The sequence below is a fragment of the Carcharhinus amblyrhynchos genome, chromosome 8 (assembly GCF_965287045.1).
Source record: "Carcharhinus amblyrhynchos chromosome 8, sCarAmb.v2.hapA, whole genome shotgun sequence".
Lineage (NCBI taxonomy): Eukaryota > Metazoa > Chordata > Chondrichthyes > Carcharhiniformes > Carcharhinidae > Carcharhinus > Carcharhinus amblyrhynchos.
The window spans coordinates 95,985,311-96,000,855 of NC_137331.1; the positions used below are offsets into that span (position 1 = coordinate 95,985,311).

The window sequence follows — 15,545 nt, forward strand, 5'->3', positions numbered from 1 at the left end:
TATCTTAAAGCACATTGCAGCCATTTTACACTTCTGAAAAATAATTGCTGTAATGCAAGAAACACAACAGCTAATATGAGAACAGTGAAGTCCACAAACAGCAACAAAGTACTAACCATATACTTTGTTTGAATGGCATTGGAATGATGCTGTGGGACCCTACACTCCCTCAGTACTACACTGAGGTATCAGCTGGGATTTTGTGCCCAAGTCTTTGGAGCAAGACTTGAATCCACAATCCAACTCAGAAGTGAGGGTGCTACTACTGATCTAAAACATAGGATAGAACAGAACCAGACCACTGTAACATCTGTTCGAGATGAGAAAAATCACTGCCAAGTATTCAACATGAATGATAGCCACAAATCTTCACTGAAAGGTATTTGGCAATCACACCTTAGTGAGGGATTTTTTTTAGGGCACAAAGTAATTTTATGCTAAAGGATTAATAAGGTCATTCATCCCCCAAAATTCAGCTTTGGATTAAAGTACAGAAATACCAAGCAGAAGCCAGGTACTCCTTCCATACCAGAGGGAGAGATGGAAACATGCTGCAGCTCACTCGGTGTTCAAGGGCACTTAATGGCTCTTTTACCAGCTAAAATTAAAATAGAAACACTTTCTTTTTCAAAAAACCTGTTACTATAAGCCACTAAATATCCAGGATTAGAACAGCTACATATCTTTTTGTCTGATTATGTTCTTGCATAGCATCTTAGGATAATTATATTAAATAAATGCAAATTATTGTTCATTACTGTTTCCATAACAATTTTAGAGCATTTGTAGGATGTTTATTGATGATTGTTACATTCATGCCAACTTAATTCACCAAACCAAAGTATATTTCCAGATTGTTGATCTCATTATAGAAACTGGAGCTACAGCAAGGCAATTCTCTGATTTTTACCTTTTCTCTGGATCTTTCTGTAGACATTGTGAAATCATCTTCCTAAAGGACTTGCCATACTTTTTGACCATTTCCTTATCCTGCACACCTGTCTCCAATGAGGGCGGATCATTCTGGAGAGTCAACATTAAAACCTAAACAAGGAGAAAGTATTACAGATAATAGAGATTGCTTATTCAAGTTTATAAAACAACTATCATTGTGGAGCAACAGGTGTCATGACCACACAACTGGATCAAAGTATTTTTTAAAATTACTTTTCTGAAAAATATATTCATACTGAATTCTACACTTCCACCAAGATGCAGAGCCAAGAAGTCTAACATATTTTTTGTTCATTCAAGGGATTTATACATCACTGGAAAGGTAGCATTTATTGCCCATCCCGAACTGACTTCTTGAACCACTCCAATCCATATGTCTAGCTAAACTCATTGCCCTTAGGGATGGAGTTACAAGAGGCTGAGATAGTGACAGACGATATATATTTCAAAGTCAGGGAGGATGTTATAGGACTCGGAGGGAAATTTTCATATGATGGTGTTTCGATGCACTTGGTGCTCTTCTAGGTAGTAGATGTCATGGGTTTGGAAGGTGCTGTTGAAGCAATCTTGGCAAAATGCTGCAGTGCATCTTGTAATGTTACGGCGATGGGCATGAAAGTTAGTGTAGATGGTGTGCTAATTAATCCTGGATGGTGTCAGGCTTCGAGTGTAATTTGAAAAGGCAAGTTTGTGGGGGTGCATTACTGTGTCTGCAGATAGTAAATTAAATTTGGGAAGTCATTAGGTGAGCTTCTTTGAACATGTTATAGTACAGGCAATTAGTATTGTTCAAGTAACCAGAAGCAGCCAGGTAACGGAGAAAGAAGCATGAACATAGGAATTGCACGACAACAGCCAAGATTATTCTTTTTTTCAAAAAACGGGCAATTTAGCATGTCCAATCCACCTAACCTGCACATCTTTGTACTGTGGGAGGAAACCAGAGCGCACAGACATGGAGAACATGCAACCTCCACACAGGCAGTCACCCAAGGCCTGAACTGAATCTGGGTCCCTGGTGCTGTCAGGCAGCAGTGCTATCCGCTCTCAACTGTCAGAAGTCCTTTGTGAGAGATCTGAAACCAGAACTGACCCCTCAGATGGACCTAAAAAATTACATTGCACTATTTCAAATAAGAATCAGTGTCCTGGCCAAAATATACCCTGCAAGTATTGCTGAAAAAATAAAAACACCTGATAATTATCACAATTGTCAGACCCTGCTGTGTGCAAATTAGCTGCAGCATTTCCTAAGTGTCAATAACCATTACAATTCAAAAGGAATACTTCATTGGTTTTGGGGCGTCCTGAGATTGTTAAATAAATGTTTTCATCTTGCACAGGCTTAGTGCAAAATGCAAATGAAATTAAATGACCTGAAGTATTAACAAAAAACAGAAGATTAGGACTGAAGTTAAGGGGCTCAAATATAGAAGAGGTTAAAGAAATGAACAAAGGAGGAGGCTGGACTAACCACAAGTAGTCACGCGTTAGAGTAAAAAAGGGTTAAATACGACACCCGAGTGTCCTGGTAGGATTGAATACTATAATCACATGTACACGTGCTTACAATATAATAAAGTAACTTAGCTGTGCATGTAAACATACACAATTGGGTAGAGATAAGAGAAAAGGATGTGTAATTTAGTGTTTGGTAAATGTAATTGATTATTGCACATCCATACGAGAATGATGTTTTATATTGGTATAGCTTCCCTGCATATGCTTGAATAAAACAGGTGAACAAAGAAACTTCAATCTCATTTTGCCTCGGCGGAATTGGAGGGCATCTCCTTGCTTTCAAATATTTTTCCTGACAACGTGGGTGCAGGTGCACAAACTCTTCAAGAAGTCCAGGAAAGGGCGACAATAGTCAGGAGATACGTGGGACCATTTCCATTGGAACAGAAAAGATCAAAAGAATTAATGAAGGTTTTTAAAATTAACAGTTTCAATAGGGAAGTTCTATTCTTTATGTTTGGAGAATCAGTGATGAGGGTTCATCAATATTAAAATGGTCACTCAAACTGAGTAAAGGAAGAGATTAGGAGAAATTTATTTAGACAACGAATTCCCTATAATAAAACAGTGGCTTTACTTCAAAAGTACTTCACGAAGCATTTTAGATGTCCTGATGTCATGACAGTCCCTTTGCCAGAGGGCACTGCTGAGGCATGGGCCCATTCAACTTACAAGGGAGAAGTGGATAAACATCTAAAGCAGATGTTACAATGGAAGAGATCAGCAGTCTGATTGTTGCAGAGAAATCAAAAACCATGCACAAAGTGATTTCTTTCAGTGCTGTAAGCGTCTATGACTTACATTCAACAAATTTTCTTTGCCTGATACCAATTAGTCTACTTATATACTCCCAGAATTTTCAGTTGATGGAATTCTTATTTGAAGTGATGTCCAACAATCGAAATGTAAATAAAAAACCTACAACTATTGGATAAGGCAGTGATTTTACCTTCATTGGTGGGTATTTATGATAAGGAGCTGCTCCTGTAGCCAGTTCAATGGCTGTAATTCCAAAACTCCAAATGTCTGCTTTGAAGTCATAACCTCTAACCTGTTGAGGCAAAGGATAAAGAGAATTACCTTGTAAGTTTCTTATTACGTGCATTTTACTCAAAATTAATCCCAGAATCATATCACATGTGCCTTTTAATTTGTGCAAGTTTTAATTTGCCTGTGGCATGCAGGAGGAAAGAAAACTAAAGTAGGTGAGCAATTCCACAGTTCTGAGGTCCTGTGAAAAAGAGGTGTCGAATAGGAAACAATACAAGTCTTGATTTCAACAAAGTGAGGGGAAAGAGATTGGCAGGAGGAGATTGGAAAAGTAATGGCAGTAAATGAAAATAAAGGCATTATTCATGCTCAATTTTTAAAGCTTGGTGTCAGAAATATTTTCTGTCTAGCTTTCTTGTTGAGTGTTTGAAGGTAATGCTTTATGGTGATGCTAGTGATTGCATCCCTCCAGCAACTGGCCACACTTCTGAGTGCTTTGGTAAGCTATTTGAGATAACTGATGGCTTCACACCCAGTCCTGCTGCCTTTAGCGGCCACCCATGCCATTTCCAGCAAGACCCCCACAGAATGACAACCACACAAAATAAAGGATCTGGCCAAACTTTCCCCTCCTCTGGCAAATAGTGGCATGTCCCAACCACCACAGGTCAAAGACTGAATCTGGGATTGTTAGATTACGTAACTTTAAACTCATGTTATTCAGTTCCAAACGCTTAATGCGAGAATTTAAAGAAGATTTTTTATGTTCCGATGTGAATAAAGTGTGCCTTACTTGTTCCATGACTTCAGGTGCCATCCAGCAAGGTGTGCCCACAAAGGTCTTCCTCACTTTATTTCTGGTCATGTCACCTCCTGTTGCCAAGAATGCACTCACACCAAAATCTGGAGCAAGGAAATGAAATATTAAATTCATAACCAGGATGACATTCTGCATATTTCTACAAAGATCAATACAATAATCTACAGAGAACACCAAAAGTTGTTTGGTGAGTTTTGTCACATTTAACACACCTTACCTCAAATTTATGGGAGGAGTCATGCATTCAACTACTAAATACTACAAAAAGCTTGAATCTGTTATAAAAGATGTGACAAATAGACACTTGGATAGAAATGATCTGATTGAGCATACTCAACATGGCTTTATGAATGGGAAATTATGCTTAATGAATCCATTAGGGGATTTTTTGAGGATGTTACTAACATAATTGATAAAGGAGAATTGATGGATGTCATATACTTGGATTTTCAGAAGGTTTTTGATAAAGTTCTCCACAGAAGATGTTAGCAAAATTAAAACACATGGGATATAATATACTGGCATGGATTAATTATGTTTCAACAGGGATTATTCTCACATTGGCAAATTGCAACCAGTGAGATACTACAAGGATCACTACTTGGGTTCCAGTTCTTCTCAATTCTTCAGTAATTTAGATGCAGGGATCAATTGTAATATTTCCGAGTTTGTGGATTATGCAAAGCTGGATGGGAATGCGTGCTGTGAAGATGATGCAATGCAGCTTCAAAGGGGATTTGGACAGACTTAATAATGGGCAACATGGCATACGCAATATAATGTGGGAAAATGTAAAGCTGTCGGAACAGATATGTGGAGTTTTTCATAAATGGCAAGAGAGTAGAAAGTATCAACATATCAAGGGACCTGGGTCTCAAAAATTCACAAAGTCAGCATGCAGGTGCAGCAAACAATTAGGAAGTTAGCGGTGTTAGCCTCGATGAAGAGGTTTTGAGTAGCAAAGTCTTGCTTCAATTGTATAGAACTAGAGTGCAGTTTTGGTCTCCTTCCCTGAGGAAGGATATTATTTCCATAGAGGGCTTGTAACAGGGTTTCAGCAAGCTTGTTGCCTTGTTCTGTGATGAGAGATTGGCGAAACTGGACCTATATTCCCTAGAGTTGTAAGGGATGAGGGAGGGTCACATTGAAACCTATAAAATCCTTAGAGGGAATAAACAGTGTATGCAGGATATTGAGATGGTAGATCCATGGGACACAATTTCAAAATATGAGGGAAGCCACATAGGATCGACGAGGAGAATATTTTATTCAGAAGGTAGTGAATCTTTGGAATTCCTAATGCTGGAGGGCCTGTGGAAGCACAGTCATCGAATAGGTTTAAGGCAAATATTGACATTTCTAATTAGCAATAACAAAGGTGAGAGAGATTATGTGGGGAGAAAGGCATTGGAGTGGTTCCAGACATGATCGTATTGAATGGCAGAGCAAGTTCAATGGGCTCAATGACCTAGTCCTGCATAAGTGTTCCTACTACATCTAGTCCACAAAGAGTTTTCAAATATTACACGTCAATGATGCATTTTGGAAGGAATAATGCAGAGAGGAGCTACGTGATAAAAGGTAGACCGATTAGGAGTATAGAAATACAGAGGGACCTGGGAGTGCAGGTTCACAAGTCTATGAAGGTTGCGACACAAGTAGAGAAGGTTGTGAGGAAAGCTTATGGAATGCTAGCCTTTATAGGAAGGGGTATAGAGTATAGCAGCTGCCGTCTAATGCTTCAGTTGTACAGAATGTTGGTTAGACCGCATTTGGAGTACTGCGTCCAGTTCTGGTCACCTTACTACCAGAAGGACGTGGAGACTCTGGAGAGGGTGCAGAGGAGGTTTACCAGGATGTTGCCTGGCATGGAAGGACTGAATTATGAGGAAAGGTTGGAGAAACTGGGACTTTTCTCTTTGGAAAGACAGAGATTAAGGGGAGACATGATAGAGGTATATAAGATACTGAAGGGAATAGATAGAGTCAATAGTGATAGGCTGCTCCCTAGATTGGGTACAATTATGAGAGGTCATGATCTAAGGATGAGGGGGGAGAAGTATAATTTAGATATGAGAGGAAGGTTCTTCACGCAGAGGGTCGTGGGGGTATGGAATGCGCTACCGAGTAGGGTGGTGGAGGCAGGCATGTTGGACTTGTTTAAAGGTTTACTTAGATAGACACATGAGCGAAACAAGGATGGAGGGTTATAGTAAGGGGTATTAAATAGGGTCAGAGCCTCAGGAGACACCAGAAATGCAGACTTACATGTTAACGTTGTTGTCTTTTATTCCGCAGGTGGCGGTCCACCTTGTTGTCAAACAAGGGGCATGCACACGGTGGGTCGTGCGTGGGCTGCTCTTGGAGGTTCCGGGAGTGGCCTAGTACTTCGTGTTGGTGTGTGTGCTTGATCCTGGACCAGAAGACGGGCGCTGCAACAGCTCAGTGACTAGCACTGTTAGCTGTGCAGATACACAGATTTGGGCCTGTGTCTGTGGGAGTTTGCGCATTCTCCCTGTGGTTGCGTGGGTTTCCTCCGGGCGCTCCTGTTTCCTCCCACACCCCAAAGATGTGCTCTTAGGCCGATTGGTATACCAAATTGACACTATTCTCCCCTGAATCTGGCTAAGTTAGGGGTTCCACTCGCATACACGCAGGGCAGGATAGGTGTAGGAGGATGCGGTGGCGCGGGCTCGTTGGGCCGAAGGGCCTGTTTCCCGTGCTGGGTTGTTCTTTGTTTAATAATCAAGCAGATACAACACTACTGGAAAGGAATGAAATTCTGTACACCAAAGTGTGAAAATTAAGACCTGGTTGCTCAATCTCTTTTGCTCATGTCTTATATCATGTAACAATTAGGGGCAGACACTCTGTATAATAGCTTTTCATTCAAATTGTGCTGTTCATTTAGCAGCAATTCTCTATGTAGTATGTCTATTGTCAGTTAAAAATAAGCTGCCAACATAAGGGTCCCACTGTAACATGAAGAATTAGGGAATCCCAAAGGCACCATTCCCTTTAAACTGAGAAGGAACCAGGACAGGAGAACACCAATCAAGGCTACCCTAGAGAAAAGAACCATTAAAAAGGCAAAAAACTGAACTGCACACTATTAAAATCCACTTTCTTTATTTACACGCAGATTCTCTCGAGATGTATTTTACATTTATACACCTCCACGAAGATAGAGCCTCTATTCAACAAACAATAGTGCTATGTGCTCATGTCATGAAGTTACTCTAATGGTAGAGATGTACTTAGGTTATTTTCTCTTCACCTCTGACTCAATTCTTAGCAGCTGTCTAACGAAAGTCAATTCTATGGACCCAAGTTTACTATATGCACAAGGAGTTTTGAAGTCATCCAACCATATCCCTCTAACAATGCATACTGCTGTTAACTAAATTTATACAGTTCTACTTCATAACAGCAGACAGTGGAGGTTTGCTAAAATAGGGTATTGAGTTGGAGTTCAGATTGCACATACTTCTTGACCCAACTTGCTTCAGCAATGCTGCAAAACCTTTTATTGTACAGTATCAGTCTATTATGCCATTTTAAATTAGTCATAACATGCACAGTTTATGTTTTTTTTGGTTGGTGCAACATGAAGTATTCAAAACTATTTCTTTTTGGGCAAATATTTTTCCAGATTTGAAATGACAGCCTGAAGTTGCTTCCTGAGATCTTATTGTATCAAATTTAATGCATTCACATCAAATTTCTCTGTCCACAATTTAAAAGGAGTAATTACACTCTTATTCGGAATAGGTCAATGGATGTGCTAAAATAGGCACAAACACGTTAAAATTTCAAGCACAGAAACTTCCTGCCTTATTTCTTCTGTTAATCTGAGGTTAATGGATATGTAGCAATCAAGAGGAACTACAAACTTTAAGTGGAAAGATCTTTGCTTAAAACTAATTTGGCAGAGGGTGGGTACTAGGATAAAACATTAGAGAGGAGAAGCAACGTGTGAAAGACAGCAAGGCAAATAGCACCAATTACAAAGAACAAATATGGGAGACCAGACAGAGGGGGGGAAAAAATCAAGGCAGTAAATGGATTTGGTTGCATTGGCATAAGTGCAGATAATGTAATAAATTAGGCTGTTCAGTTGAAGCACTGGTCACCAAATGAGACTATGATATAGCTGCAACAGAAACCTGGCTAAAAATAGGGAAAGTCTGGGAACTTGATGTTCCTAGCTACAAAGAAAATGTAGGCAAGAGGAAAAAAAGGAAGGGGATATATTGGTCAAAGACATTATTATAGCACTGATGAGGAATGATGTGGGTGAGAAGTCAAAAGCACAATATATTCAGTCAAAAATTGATCAGAGAAGCTATCTCAGTACTGGAGGTATATTATAGGTCAAATAATGCTAAGACAATAGAGAAGCAAATTTCAATGCAACTTATTGAAAGATGCAACGTCACATTCTCATGATTAAAGGGGTGCAGGAATGAAGAAAAAGAAAATAGGAGCGGCGGTTGGTGACTAGTGGGGTGCCCCAGGGGTCGGTGCTGGGGCCTCAGCTATTTACCATTTATATAGATGATCTGGAGGAGGGAACCGAGTGCAGGGTGTCGAAATTTGCTGATGACACCAAGATTGGGGGAAAGGCAAATTGTGCGGAGGGTGTGGAGAGTCTGCAGAAGGATCTAGATAGGCTGGGCGAATGGGCCAGGAAATGGCAAATGGAATTTAATGTTGGCAAGTGTGAGGTGGTCCACTTTGGTAGGAAGAATGGTAGGAAGGACTATTACTTACGTGGCGAAAAACTGCAGCAGGCGACGGTGCAGAGGGACCTTGGGGTCCTTGTGCATGAGTCGCAAAAACCCAGCTTGCAGGTGCAGCAGGTGGTCAGGAAGGCGAATGGGATGCTGGCCTTCATAGCGAGGGGGATTGAATATAAAAGTAGGGAGGTCTTGCTGCAGCTGTATAGGGCATTGGTGAGGCCGCAGCTGGAGTACTATGTGCAGTTTTGGGTGCCGCACCTGCGCAAGGATATTTTGGCCCTGGAGGGAGTGCAGAGGAGGTTTACTAGGCTGATACCGGAGTTGAGGGGATTGAGCTATGAGGAGGCGCTGAATAAACTAGGCTTGTACTCGTTAGAGTTTAGAAGAATGAGGGGAGATCTCATTGAGATGTATAAGATGATGAATGGGATGGATAGGATAGAGGTGGAGAGACTCTTCCCGCTCAAAAAAGACAGTAGGACTAGGGGGCACAGCCTCAAGATAAAGGGGAGGCGGCTTAGAACGGAGTTGAGGAGGAACTTCTTCACTCAAAGGGTGGTGAATCTCTGGAATTCTCTGCCCGTTGAAGTGGTGGAGGCTGCCTCGCTAAATATTTTTAAGAAGCGGGTTGATGGGTTCTTGATAAGAGAGGGGATTAAGGGTTACGGGGAGAGGGCGGGAAAGTGGAACTGAGCCACAACAGATCAGCCATGATCTTATTGAATGGCGGGGCAGGCTCGAAGGGCTAGATGGCCTACTCCTGCTCCTATTTCTTATGTTCTTATGTTCTTATTTGGCTCTGAGACTGCTCCGCCATTATGATGATGGCTGATCTTCCAACTCAACAGTCTGATTCCACCTCCTTCTATCAACCTGCCGCCCCCTTTCTCACTCCTTGAAAACATACAATGTTTTGGCCTCAACTGCTGTGATTACCATTCTCTGGGTTAAGAAATATCTCCTCAGCTCAGTTCTAAAAGGTTTACCTCTTATCCTTACCCTGGTTCAGGGCATTCCCACCATTGGGAACTTCTTACCTGCATCTATCCGGTCTAGTCCTGTTATAATTTTATGTGTTATGAGATTCCCCCTTGTTCTAAACTCTAGAGAATACAACCCTAACAATCTTTCTTCATACATCAGTACTGCCATTCTAATTTATTAGTATCACAAGTAGTATCACAACGCAATGAAGTTAGTGAAAATCCCCTAGTTGCCATGCTCCGGAGCCTGTTCAGGTATAGAAAGAGAATTTAGAATGGCCAATGCACCTAACCAGCACGTCTTTCGGATTTGTGGGAGGAGATCAAAACACCAGGAGACCAAGCATACATAGGGAGAATTTGCAGACTCCGCACAGATGGTGACCCAAGTCGGGAATCGAACCTAAGTCCCTGGTGCTGTGAAGTCACTGTGCCACCCAGTAATCAGACCTGTAAACTTTTGTTGCACTTCCTTTACAGCAAGAACATCCATCCTCAGATAAGGAGACCAAAACTGCACACAATATCCCAGGTGTGGCCTCACCAAGGCTCTGTATAATCAGAGCAAGGCATCCCTGCTTCTATATTCAAATCGTTTCAAATGTACCATTTGCCTTCATTAGCACCTGCTGCACCTGTACAGTTACCATCAGCAACTGGTGTGAGAGGGCACCCACATCTCATTGCATATTCACCTCTCAATCTATGACCATCCAGCTAATAATCTGCCTTCTCGTTCTTATTACCAAAGTGGATAAGACTTTGGTAGTAAGAATGTGGATAAGACATAGGAGCAGAAGTAGGCCATTCAGCCCATCAAGTCCACTCCACTATTCAACCATGGCTGATATTTTTCTCATCCTCATTCTCCCACTTTTTCCCCAGAATCCCTGACCCCCTTATTAATTGAGAACCTAGTTATCTCTGTAGTAAAGACACTGAATGACTTGGCCTCCACAGTGTTCTGCGGCAAAAAGAGTTCCACAGATTCACCACTCTCTGGCTGAAGAAATTTCTCTGTATCTCTGTTTTAAAAGATCATCCCTTTCACCTGAGGTTGTGCTCTCTGGTTCTAGTTTTTCCTACTAGTGGAACCATCCTCTCCATGTCCACTCTATCCAGGCCTCACAGTGTCCTCTAACTTTCAATAAGCTCTACCCTCATTCTTGTGAGCACTAACAAATACAGATCCAGAGTCCTCAACTGTTCCTCATACAACAAGCTTTTCATTCCAGGGATCATTCTTGTGAAACTCCCCCTTAATAATGGACTCAAAACTTGCCAATGACCGAAGACAGGCTAACTGGACTATAATTTCCTGTCTGCTGCCTCCCTCCCTTCTTGAGCAACGGTGTTACATTAGGTACTTTCCAGTCCTCTGGTGCCTTCCCTGCCTCCAGTGATTCCTGAAAGGTCACCACCAATGCCTCCACAATTTCCTCAGCTATCTCTTTCAGAATGCTGAGGTGTAATCCATCCGGTCCAGGTGATTTATCCACTTTCAGATCTTTCCGTTTCCCCAGAACCTTTTCCTCAATGATGGCCACTACACTCACTTGTGTCCCCCCAATTGGTGTCTTCCACCATGAAGACTGATGCAAAGTAACTATTCAATACTTCTGCCATTGCTTTGTTTCCTATTATTACTTTTCCAGCCTCATCTTCCAGGATGGGCTCACATTTATCCACATTATACTACAAATGCCATACATTTGCCCACTCAACTTGTCCAAATCACACATAATCATCTCTGCATTCTACTCTCAGCTTACCTTCCCACCCAGCTGCGCCAAGAGACCCAAATTTATTAAATGGCATATCACATTATGAAAGCTTTAAAAAAATTCAGGATCTTGGATTTTTACTAAAGGATGCTATGCAAGTTATACTACACGTTCATAAAACTGTACTAAGCCTCATTTCGTGTCACGTACTCAATTTCAGCACAAATATTGAAGATCATATTGAGGCTCAGAAAAAAGAGTGGAGAGGAGACTTACTAGAATGCTAACAGGAATGAAGGACTTCTGTTGCATGGAGGTAACAGAGAAGCTGGGATTGCTCCAGAGCAGACAGTTCTGACAGTGAATAAAGAGAAATTATTTCTCGTGTCAGAAGGATCAGTAACTGGAGGATGTCAATTTACGGTGACTTGTAAAGAGCCAGAAGAGACAATTTTTTTTCCTAAATGTTGAGTCGTGATCAGGAATGTGCCCCCTGAAAAGGTAGTGGAAGCAGACTCAATGGGCTGAGTGCCCCCACTCAATGCTGTATCAGTTTGTCAGTCCATTTTACTATTTGACAATGAGGTTATCTGCAAAACCTTGCAAGTTGTTCAAGATACCTACCAATAAAATATATGCTGGAGGTCATTTGATGCACGCTTATGTTATAAAGGTTACAATAAAGTATTGTAGTTGCAGAACTCTTGGATGTGTAAACTGATTTTTCATTTCTGTAATGGACACTAATTTTTCTCAGCGTTGGCCCAAATTCTTATTAATTGTAAGTAAACATTAGTTTTTAGCCCATAAAAGGTGCATCTGTGTAGTCACATCATTTACTGAGGAGACTAAAAATGTAAATGAGCAATCTATGCCAATCTCCTGAGGGCACAACCTTCTGGATAAATTCCGTGATATTCTGCTTCAATTCATTCTTTGCACTCAATGGCAAAAGCATAACAATTAGTATAGAAATCAACATTCCCAATTGGCACAGGTTTAAACTTCTCAGTCATTAACTTTATGACAGTAAAATCTAGGAAATAGCACTTAAGCTTGCTGCCTCAGTTATTCAACCTGCACTCCTGTTCACAAGACTATTAGGTTCCTTTTTAAAATTTATCTGTTTTCAATTTAAGTATTGTCACAGGATCAGAACAATCCCCAGCACAGAATGTTAAATTTATTATTCTCGTATGATTGAGAAGTGATCTCTATAAAACAGTGCCAGCCTTGTACCGATGAACTCAGGATATTAATACCCAGACAGCTACAATTAGTTTCTTTCAGTCACTCTATGGCATGCTATTCTCAGATCAATGAATGAGCCATAAATAACACTTAGCCAACCCTTTTTGTCAGGGAACCCTTCTATTAAGTTGAATTTGTTTGTCCTCTTTACAGCAGTCATAATACAACCTAACTAGTGCCCTTGCTTTGGTTTTATTCCATCTACACAAAATGCATAATAACCTTCACCAAACTGTTAACTCTTGCTTTTATTCCATACTGGAAAATTTTTTTACAATTCAAAAATTATACTTCAGCTATATTTACTCTTATTTGTATTTCTATTTTTAATTTTCTCTTTCATAGGCTTTATAAAAAGGAATTTTAGGATAGCGTAGCATTTATTGCCCATCCCTTGACATTCAAGAGTCAACCACATTGCTATGGATCTGGAGTCACATGTAAGCTGTTTGGGAACTAGATGGGTGTTTTTTTTTAAAACAATTGACAATGGTTTCAAGCTCATTAAACTTTTAATTCCAGATTTTTATTCAAGTTCAAATTTCACCATCTGCCATGGTGGGATTTGAACCCAGATCCCCCCTGAGCATTACCCTGGGTCTCTGGATTACTAGTCCAGTGACAATACACTACACCACAGCCTTGCTTAATACATCCATATATTTTGCTTTGAATTGCTATAGTATCATTGAAATAATCAGAACAAACGTATTGAAGAATTTTTCATTGGTTGGGAAAGAGCCATTCAGTAAAGCTATTGCCTTCTAAATTAATTCTTGCCTCTGGTTTTGCAACAACTTGTATTTATAATGTAATTAAAGACCTCAAAATGCTTTACAGGAACATCAAAGCAAAATTTGACACCGCACCACAGAAATAGTGTGCAGGTGGCAAATGCTTGGTTGAAAACCGAGATTTTAAGAATTATACTGAAAGAGAAGTAGAGGTGGAGAATAGAGGGGGAACTTGAGAGCTTATGGCCTTGGTAGCCAAAAGCACGAACACAATCAAAACTGCAGACACTTAACAGATTCACATTAGAGCAGAGTAGACAGGTTGGAGGGTTGCAGAGCAGACAGGTTGGAGGGTTGCAGAGCTGCAGGGAGGTTAGAGATACAGATAATGAAAGACCACGGAGAGGTTTGAAAACCAGGATGAGAATTTAAAATGGAGGTACTGCTTAACCTGGACACCAATATAGGTCAGTGAGCTCAGGGATGACAGGACTTGGGTGAGAAATAGAACTTGGCAGCAGAGTTTTGGATGACCTTAAGTTTACAGAAATTATAAAGCAGGGGATCAGCCAGGAATGCACTGGAATCGTCAAGTGCATGAATGGAGGCATCAGCAGCAGATGAACCAAGTCAGGAATGTGATGTTTTAGAGAATGGAAATAGGCAGTTTAAGTGATGAGACATATGTAATCCTCTGAAGTTCATCAGGAGGTCAAATACAACAACATCGTGGACTGTCTGACTAAGCACCAGGCAGGAAAAGGATGAAATTGGTGACTGGGGCACAGGTTATTGCGGGAACCGAAGACAATGGCATTTCATTTATTTAATGAAGCAAGTTTCTGTTTATTCAGTTATGGCGATCAGATTAGTAGTTTGACAATTTAGAGTGGGGAGGTCCAGAGTGGTAGTGATAAAGTAATATCAGGACATTTTACAAGCAACTGTTAGTTTGTAAAATTTGTTATAACGAGCCATATTAATACAAAACTGCTATGCACTTCAACAATTATTTGTTGCACAGAAAGCCAAGGAAGAATGAGATTGGATATGTTGTGCTACTACTCATTTGCTGATTAAATAAACAAAATCAAGAAATACTTGAATTTTTTTTAGAAAGCAGGTTGTGCCAAGATCTGAATTTGGATGTATGTTTCTTCAGTCAACTAATTAAACTAGTACAATAAGCACCCCTGAAAATAAGCCCAACAATAATGAGACATCCCTCGAAGAATCTCAACACAATCAGTTTTTGTGTTCTCTCTCCCTCGCACTCTCTCTCTTCCCCATCCCCCGCGACACTCCCCAAAAGTGGTAGGAAAACATTGAGTAGAAAGACAGCAAAATAAAGAACTTTCATTCTTACAGCACCATTCATTTCAGCTCATTTGACACAGTTAAAGTGTGATATTGTAGGGAAAAGCAGCAGTCAATCTATGCACAGCAAAGTCACAGAAACAGTGAAATGAACTTGGAAATTCTTTAAAAGTCTTGTTGTTGAAGGATAAACATTAGCCTGAATGGGAGAAATCTCAGTCATTTTAAGCAATGGCATAGGATCTGTTTTGTTCACCCAAAAAGGTACAGGAGGCAACTTACAATCTCATCCAAAACTTGACACTCCATCGAATGCACTGACTGGTGTGTCAACCAACCCATTATCTTTTCATTCAGAGGCAACAATGCTGCCGAGTTAGAAACTTTTCAACCCAGAATGTAGAAATATGAAAATGCCATTCAGCTCATCCATGGCCAACTAAATACAAATCCTTTTTAATATCACATCAGCAATCAACAATTTAATTTTTACAACAGGGTTAATTTTT

The 15,545-nt window shown here is 40.5% G+C and overlaps 1 protein-coding gene across 2 annotated transcripts in view; it reads right to left on the reverse strand.

The window, feature by feature from the left end:
- The window catches only part of LOC145346798 (serine/threonine-protein kinase OSR1-like), a 200,711-nt gene that overhangs the window by 65,027 nt on the left and 120,139 nt on the right, over window positions 1–15,545 (reverse strand). For both annotated transcript variants that reach the window (XM_080194534.1, XM_080194535.1), the window contains exons 6-8: window positions 4,259–4,368; window positions 3,425–3,526; window positions 911–1,044 (exon numbers count right to left, since the gene is read on the reverse strand). In XM_080194534.1, the coding sequence (XP_080050660.1) occupies window positions 911–1,044; window positions 3,425–3,526; window positions 4,259–4,368 (346 nt within the window). The remainder of the gene's footprint in view (window positions 1–910; window positions 1,045–3,424; window positions 3,527–4,258; window positions 4,369–15,545) is intronic.